This window comes from Octopus bimaculoides, chromosome 2, assembly GCF_001194135.2.
Source record: "Octopus bimaculoides isolate UCB-OBI-ISO-001 chromosome 2, ASM119413v2, whole genome shotgun sequence".
In the NCBI taxonomy this organism is placed as follows: Eukaryota; Metazoa; Mollusca; class Cephalopoda; order Octopoda; family Octopodidae; genus Octopus; species Octopus bimaculoides.
Genome location: NC_068982.1, coordinates 87,939,857 through 87,949,261, shown reverse-complemented (window position 1 = coordinate 87,949,261; position 9,405 = coordinate 87,939,857). Strand labels below are relative to the sequence as shown.

General features: G+C 35.5%; 1 protein-coding gene across 1 annotated transcript in view; it reads right to left on the bottom strand.

Moving 5' to 3' along the window:
• Window positions 1-1,167: 1,167 nt before the first annotated feature.
• LOC106875763 (villin-1) overlaps window positions 1,168-9,405 on the bottom strand; it is a 158,675-nt gene continuing 150,437 nt past the window's right edge. Inside the window, exons 21-23 of the mRNA XM_014924026.1 lie at window positions 4,584-4,655; window positions 3,507-3,623; window positions 1,168-2,252 (exon numbers count right to left, since the gene is read on the bottom strand). Of these exons, the coding sequence (XP_014779512.1) occupies window positions 2,139-2,252; window positions 3,507-3,623; window positions 4,584-4,655 (303 nt within the window). The 3' untranslated portion in view covers window positions 1,168-2,138. The remainder of the gene's footprint in view (window positions 2,253-3,506; window positions 3,624-4,583; window positions 4,656-9,405) is intronic.

The window sequence follows — 9,405 nt, the reverse complement described above, 5'->3', positions numbered from 1 at the left end:
GTGTGTGTGTGTGTGTGTGTGTGTGTGTGTGTGTCATACTTCGAATTTTTGTCTATCAAATATTCATTTCATACGACACTATGATAAAGGTCACTGGCTACACTGTCCAGACCATGAAGTAAGTCACTTGTCCTAGGTACCATACAGTGCGATCGATTTCGGAATCGTGGTTAAAAATAGAGCTTTTTAACCGAACAGCCATTAGAAAACTGTTATATATATAGAATTGTATTCGTAGTTTACTGTGCACGTCATCCATAAACAGTTGCATCTCGGTTTTTATCTGGAGATTATCCTACTGAATTCACCCTATAATATCTATTTATACTTCTTTCAATAAAATTGTAAAAATGCTACGTATTCACATATCTCCCGGTATAGTTTTAAAATATTTACAATATATACAATAAAATATATTTTGAAAATATATACAAACAAGAGACTAAAGCTAGACTTTGGTGTTTGACTGCTTCTATTTATGTTATGTATTATTCTACGAGTTCTTATATCGAAATCAGAAATTTTCAGCAAGTATTGTTTTCGTCAAAAAGACAAGAATATATTTTTGCGATTTCTTTTTGTCTTCTTAGGAATGACTACATTTTATTAGAAATTTGAATGAGATTATATAGTTTTTTGCTGGTTTCGTTTTCTGATTTCCTATAACTGCAACAATTTTGTGAATATTTATATTTCGCAAACGTCAAGTATTGCAATTTGTTACTCATATAAAAAGAAATATTTTGCAGTTATTTTTCTCTTCCCAGAAGAGAATAGTTTGTATTAAGTTCACTGATTTGTCTTTGGTATCACTATTGAAGTATTCAGGCAAAGTTTCATAACTCTACAATAATGTCTGGAAGCTTTTCAAGACTACAATCTGAGAAACAAACAATGTAACCATTGAAAATACCAGAGTTGGTCGATAAATATATTCTCCCGAACTAACATATGAAGTGTTTGTAGTTTTTCTTCTATCACTGTTACTGAACTGCATTATTTAACTTTTAAGGAGTTTGCTCATCTAACTTCAATTCTATAGACGTTGATTCGTTAATTGTGGAATTTCTAGGTTCCTCGTACAGAACCAGCAGTACTATAAAACTTTTAGTCAGCCATACCAGATTTTACATCAACACATTTACCTTTAAACATCAAACAATAAACTCCTGACAACGTAAATTTTAATACAAATAACAAGTTGATTTTTCCTGAGACATGCTATGTATAATTTTGTCATTGGAATCATTATTCACCATTCTAGAACGACTATTATCTGATCAATTAGGTGTGATAACTCTTATTGCATTTTCGTTTTAGCGTCAGAGATGTAATATCTAACTGCATCTGTTTTTTCTTGGTTGATTTAATAATAGAACCAAATGTCTGCATGAATGGATTTAAGTTATGCCCCCTACATATCTTTATGATATCACTGTTGAAATGTAAAAAATAACCCAATATCTATATGCATACAAATGTAATATATGTGCGCTTGTTTTTATGACGGTATTTATCTCGACATTACGTCTCTATGAATATTTATTTTAGTACTTTGAAGATGATAAGAATTAGTCAGTGAAATGCGAAGTTTCCTTTGAAGCAAACTGGCTAACTTTTGGGTACGTAAAATTGAATATGCATAGGTATTCTAATCATCATCTTTTGTTTGATACACTCATCTATTAATACTTCAAAGATTATAATGTCCATGAATTTAGCTTGAATGTTATCAATCCGACTAAAAGATTCGATTTTCTCACTTGCCTTGATAGTATGAAGAGTTTTTCTAATAAATCAGCACCAATAATGTGAGAATTCTAGGAGCTGGGAAAAATAACAGAACTTGCATTTTGAATTCTAGGAGCTGGGAAAAATAAGAGAACTTGCATTTTGAATTCTCAAACAATGGCTTTGTTAAACCGTAAGCTAACAGACATTTTCTTTTTAACTGTAACTGTTAGGCTTTATCACATTCATTAAAATTTTATTTGAATCATTTCAAACTGGTAAATGTATTTATTTGTCATTGGTATCTTATTTCAATACCAGTAACTTTCGAGGTTTCACTGATCCTTGACCACCTTCATTGATATTTTAAACTATTATAATTTGCTGTTCGAAATTTAATTGCTTTATCAAAAAAGGCCAAGGTTCTTTTTTAAGTCTGTTTTTCTCCATTGAGGTAAATTGAAAAAATCGGCATATGTCATTCGAAAGACACTCATAAACTCCAGTTCAGTTAGATATCGCTGAAAGAAAAAGAAAATTAAGTGTCCTTACGAATTATAGCATTTTATATTCAAATTTCTGACAGACCAGACAGCTCCCATACCCCTTTCTAAATTTGTCATTTATCCTGTGGCAATGAATATTTTCTCCGTTAATTACACCCTTTTTCAAGTAACTACTCAAATATGCACCCACATATACACATTATTTCATTTCCGATAACAGTAGATCCGCTAAGTTAAATAAGACGGGATTATAACAATAAGTTATATAAGTTAAATAAGAAGGGATTATAACAACTCAGTTTTTTTTTTCAGTTTTTAATCTATAATGCTACTGGACCTAACTGAAGTATCGCAGTACCCGATACTAGTAGGCTATCTAAATATAGCTTATTACAATCCATCCCATGACTTTTCACTGAGTTGCCTGTGTCCCCTATTGCGTCTATTGTTGCTTCTACCATTTTAAGTTAAGCTAGACTGCAGAGAGTGTGAAAATATCCAAACCAGTATAAATCACTCCATAAAAACAACTGCTGCAATATGAAATGTGCCGTGGGGTTCTCTGTCTCAGATATAAAATATTTGATATAAGATATCTGCAGAATTCTCCAAGTCATTCGATCGATACTTTGGCCTAGAGCGGTCTGATCTTGGATTATACGACAAAAAGAACAATAAACTGTAGATGGCTTACTGTACGACACAATGACATCATTTCGAAATCTGAAGAAACCTAAATTACTAAAATGACTCAGGCAGACGTGAGAGTCATAACTGGATGAGTCAAGAAGGCAACTGTTCACTCTCCAAAAGGTCAATTAGTTGTTATGTATTACTAGCACCTTTATAATGATGTTGTTTCGCCTTTTGTTAAGTACCCTGTAGGAGTTGACAACTCAATTATTGTATTAGGAATATGTTTTCTTTTCATCTGATACTGAAATGCGTTAAGAAATGTTTCACAACTATTAATAAAATAAAAACCTTGAATAGGATCTGGAAAACACCTTTTAGTTCAGGATTTCTCTCAAATGGAAATGTTAAGAGTACCACTCTACTTCGTCGTTAATGTGTACTAGTAAGCACACTCATCATTACGCCAGTAACTTTCCGTCGTGTGATTCATATACTGAGCTCTCCCTTTGGAACGAGGTTTAAGTCAATAACTAATTCATGAAATGTTATGCAGTTAAACCAACGTTAGAACTGTAAATTTTTACAAATACAAAAAAAAAAATAAAACATTAACTTTTAAGAAGAAATACTTGCCTCTTTGTTAGCAGGATCAACTTCGGAGGGTAGCATATCAGGAGATCTTCCAGCCAACATGGAATAAGCATATTTTGGTACTTGCTTGAATGTTTGACCACTGTGTTTAGCTGAAGGCTGCACAAGAAAAGCAGGTGATTATATGAATGTTCAGCAATTATCTTTGTAGTAGCCAGAGCCAAAAGTGTTTGATAAAATTGAGTTAAATTCCTAGTGTCTATTGATGTACTTATTTTTCACATGTACCGTTAGAGCATATAGAGAAAAGTTGGTAAAGGATGTTTATGGCTTTCGATTTTTAAAGCTTCAGTTCTCCATTGTAAACTAGAAAATAATTCGTTTTAACTTGGAAATGGTATATGATTCACAGGGAAGAGGAATAAAAGTGTTCATTTTTTAATAGCTATAGCGACACAAAAAAATATTAATAAATATCACTTCAAGTGAAATAAAGCTCATTTTGGTTTAATGACAACTCACGTGTCATGTACTCTTGAGATATAACTTATTACTGAAATATGATTTAGAGATTAAAACTCGGTCAAACGTGTATCCATTCAAATTATAAAGTTATGTTTCTCAATATTTTCCATCTTTGATTCATAACTTTGAGAAATGAAAGATTTTATACACTACGACATTGAGACATTTTGGGTGTTGTTATTAAATGTTTATTAATTTTCAAACGCCATAAATGTCATTAATTAGTCAAATAATGTTAACTGAGTAAATACCAATAAGTTAGTTTTTTTGTTTGTTTTTTTTAATCAGATAAATCTTCTTTAAGCTAGGCAAGTGATAAAAGAAACCGTCAGTCGAAATTTGAACTGAAAACTGAGAGATGGGGTTAAAATTTCTATGACGTTTTATACTAATTTCGCTGCCTTAGAAAATCTCAAAGCATTGATTTCTGTTCGTCTGAATATAAAATTTCTGTAATTCATAGTCGTTAACAATTGTTATTTATTTTCCGAAAACCTTGTTTTAACACAAGAAGAGTGAACTGCTTTTCTGAATGAGGATGAAACGGGAAACAATATATAACGCTTTTAAACATAATAAAAATTAATAACTTACCACTTCAAACAACGGTACATTCATATTGTTCAACTTCAGCTGTTTTTCTAACTGATCGAATGTTGTATCATTCTATAGAATAAACAAATTATATAGTGTTATATCTTCTGCTTTTACAGCGTATTCGTTAATCTGCTCCACAAAAAGAAGCATAATTAATTGTTTTTTACAGATAATTTAAAACAAACGAAAACTTTCTCGCTAGACTTTTCTTTTTTCGTGAACATTACTTTGTATAAACATTACTACATTTAATAATGCGTCTGCTCTACATCCCACTTAATCGCATGTGACAAGTTGATTAATGTTAATACACATATCGCAATACAGAATTCTTATGCATTTTGTGTTTGCAAACACAATATTTGGGGGGTTTTTTGTTCTGTTTTTTATATACTTTTTTTGCACTAAATATTATTCAGTATACTTGTTTGAAGAGTTTCTGAGAAGAATTAAAAATCGCAATAGTAAGTTTCAGATAAGCATGATTTATATTTGAGCTTTAACCCCGGAAAATCTTGACAGTAAGTCTAACTATATTTACTTACATAAAATAGATTATCATGTTATGTGTGTGTGTTTGTGTGTGTGTGTGTGCGTGTGTATGTATGTGTGTAGTGTGTGATGTGTGTGTATGTGTGATGTGTGTATTCACATAAATTTATATGGTGAATATACATACTGACAGTGTGGATTTGGCTAAACGATTCGGTGATGTAGTATTCACTGTTGACGAGTCTGCAATTTTACAGACGAAGTTTTCTTGCAGTTTTATGAGTTTTAACTCATGTTACTAGCAGTATATAAGTGCTAACCAGCATCCTTAGTCACAGTTAGTGACGATTGAAATTTTCCTTTTTGGTTTTATATTGTGCATAGCTGCCTACGTTATATATATATATATATATATATATGGGAGAATATACAAAAAGTAACAACAGAGTAATATATATATATATATATATATATATATATACCGGACTTTGCAAAAGTCCTGCTAAACTCGGTTTTGATCTTTCGAGATGTTAACGTGTGTGATAGTCAAATACCGTCAAACATGCTTAAAGTTCTGCTTTTCTAGTACGTTTCATTAAAACGTCTTTTCCATTGCGTGTAGGTGAATCGAGATGGAAGCGAAAGGAATCGAAATCTCTACTCTCCTGCGCGCAGGCCTCAAGAAGTCTGACATCGCCAAGCGGTTCAACGTCATCCGGATGACTGACCACAGAATTGCGGAGAGGTTCAATAACAGGAAAAATATTTACGATCGATCTCGATCAAGCAGACCTCAAGCTATCAACCATATGGCTGTGAGGAAGGCCTTCGAAAGTGATCCGAAGCACAAAATGACTGCACTCAAGAAGAACAACAATATTCCAGGAGCCACGGTGTCCAGGACTGTGAAGGAGGAGAGCTGCAGGAGCATGAATTGCGTAGAAAGGCCTCTGCTCACTGACCATATGCGATAACAACGTCGGGAGCGCTATCGCCACCTTCTCAACCACTTGAAGTGTCATGGCAATCGAATTCTCATTTTTTCTGATGAAAGATATTTCATGGTCGATCCAGTCGTCAACAAGCAGAAAGACCACAGGGTCAGCTTCGCCCAGGACGCCTCTTAGGTCCGTTACATGTTCACCACCAAGCACCTATCCTCTGTGATGATGCTCGGAGTCGTGGCTTCGAATGACGAGAAGATGCCGCCGGTGTGGTTCGCGGTTACAAGCTCACCGCGGCAGACTACATTTTTCAGCAGGACAGAACCTTAGCCCACACGGTCATGGCCATGCAAGAGTGGTTGGGTCGAACATGAATTTCTGGTCAAACGACTTTTGGTCACCGCAGTCGTCCGACCTCAACCCCCTCAACCATAGTGTGCGGTTCATGTCGACGGCAAGACCTGTGAGGTCCGCGACATCAACGTCGACGAGCTAAAGTCCTCCGTCAACTGCGTGTGGGCCAGCATGAGGAAGGAAGTCGTCCGCAACGTGTGCGCAGCCTTCAAGTCTCACTTGAAGCACGTGCTCACCGCCGAGGACGGGTACGTTGATTAATTGCAATATTCAAACACATTTTTATGTTAAAACAATAAAACGTGTTTAACAGCATCAAGAATATTGTTGTGTCCTTTGTTGAGAGCGTCATAACGAATTAATAGGACTATATATATATACAATGTAAATCTGATGGTGCTAGGTCTGGTGAGTAGGGAGGATGAAGAAGAGATCCCCAGTCTAATGAATTTATCTTGATTCGCTCTCTGTGGATCTGAGCTGGTTGTTGACGAATACTTGAGTAACACTTTCAAGTTGTTAAAGTTCTACGGTGATACTTTTCTCTTGCCCAAGATGAATACTGGGATCGATGCATTCGACTACAATTTCTTCAGGGTGGTGCCCCAGCAGTCTAATGACTGAAACAAGTAAAAAAGAAAAAGAAAGGGAAAATAAAATATTGTATTTCACCAAACGCACAGCAAAATCTCTTTTCGGTGTAGTGATAGTTTGAGTGTGTGAACTGGACTTTGATTTTACGTTTAGTGTTGGTATAGACTAATCAGTTCTCATCACTAGTTACACTTCGATTTTGAAAGGGTGAGCAATTTCTATTAAGCCTCCGTGATATGTCACAGATACTTTGACAGATTTTCTTCAATTTCTTTCACTATGTCACTATTGACAACTGTTGGTCTTCCTCATCGATACACAAGTACAAATCAAATTTACGTGTTTTGAATTTGCTAAACCACCTTTAACAAATCCGACAACTCAAAACAACACCATATACGGTACATATGTTTTCTCTTTCATGTTCTGCATTGTAGATCTTATGAAATTTGTAAAGCATGCAACACTGAATATGCTGCTTACTAAAGACCTCGTCTCCGAAGAGGTCTCAAACAGAGCATATACAGACACAGAGCGTGTCCACGTTACAGTTTGGCCATTAGCTCTATGCTAACTGGTTGCTTTCAAGGACAACTTTTATTGACTTGTAAACTATTTGTGGTATGATTTCAGATCATTTGTATGAAAATGCATTACATTTCAGTACGCCTAATATATATTGTACACAAATACTTAGAGATTGTTAGTCACTCTCTCTCTCGCTCTCTCTCTCTCTCTCTCTCTCTCTCTCTCTCACATACACACATAATATATGTGCGTATGTGTACACATATACTGTCGGTGTTGCAGTGCGCGCGTGCGCCTGCGAAAAAAAGAGAGAGTATATGTGTGTGTGTGCAAGCGTATGTGTGTGAAATTTAACTACATGCTCGCTTTGAAAAGAACTAACATCTATTTTAGTTAGTGGTTAAAATTTAAATATTTGACTAGTTGTAATCAGAACATCCAAAATTTATTTTGTTATTGTTGTTATTTGAAAGAACATGGGCAATGAATTTTCCAAGCGGTATGAAACTGTACTAGCTTCCTGAGTGACACCCATCCCGGTCATTCTCCCAGTGCAGTGCTTTACATTTGTCTTCACCGGCCCCTCTTTTTCTTTTCTCCTTCAACCGTGTATAGGGTGTCCTTGCCGGTCTCTCCAGCGGTGAGCGCAATACATGGCCAAGAAGCTTCCTTCGTCTAGCTGTGATGGTGTCTTGCAGTTCACTTAGGTCAGCTCTTCTCAACACTTTATCATTTGTGATGTGATCACGCCAAGAAACCTTCAGGTTACATTCAACAACGTTTTAAACAAAACGCTAAGACAGAATTTTAATCAAACTCATAACCGCTTTATGTTCATTAGACACTCTGTGAGATAAGACTCCTGATCGCTTTCTTCCTATTGAGGAACTTAAAGCGTCAACATATTGGCATAAATAACTTGGTCTCCTTAGGATATAGTGTCCAAATACTTTACTAGCTTTATTTAAATTTATTTGTTCACTGGTCACATATAAAACATGTGTATCAGTCACTATATGTGTATATATATATATATATATATATATATATATATATATATATATATATATATATATATACGAGCATACCGACCGGCGTCGTCAAGTGTAGTCCTACTTTCATGTGGTGCGTCTTTGTTTTGCAGTGCTTCTCCCCTGTTCGTCGATTTCTGTGATGGCTGAAACGAAGGAACAGTGTGCTTCCGTGAAATTGTATTTTCTACTGGTGAAAACAGCGGCCGAAACAGTTGTCATACTTCAAACAGCTTACAAGTTTAAGAGTGGTTTTCACGCTTTAGGAATGGTCATTTGTTGTTTGAAGACCAACCTGGTTCAGAGCGTCTCTCGACTTCCTGAACGAAAGAAAACATCATGAAAATTAATGAACTGATCTTGGAGGACCACCACCGAACAATTGACAAACGTGTTGATATGACTGATGTGTCCTGGAGCTCCTCCCAACGAATTTTGAGGGAGTAATTGTGAATGAAAAGAGATGCAGTAAAATGTGTGCTTCACTTGCTCACGGAAGATCAAAAGTGGTCAAGACTGAATGCGTGTCGTGAACAGGAAGAGCAGTTGGAAGGTGATCCGGACCTTTTTTGAAGGTCATCAGTAGTGACGAAAGGTGGTGCTACAGAATTTACAGATGTAGAAGAGGAAAAGAAAAAAAAGACGGAGGCGTTAAAATGTATTACTTTGCAAGAGTTCTAGCACTGTTTCGAACGGTAGAAAACGCGTCTGGATCGATGCATTGCTTCAAATGAGTACTTCAAATGAAGAATATTAAGTGAATAAAATAATATTGCAAGATTCTAGTTTCTCTTGGGTAGCCCCTCGTATGTGTGTGTGTGTGTTTGTGTGTGTGTGCGTGTGTGTGTGCGTGTGTGTGTGTGTGTGCGTGTGTGC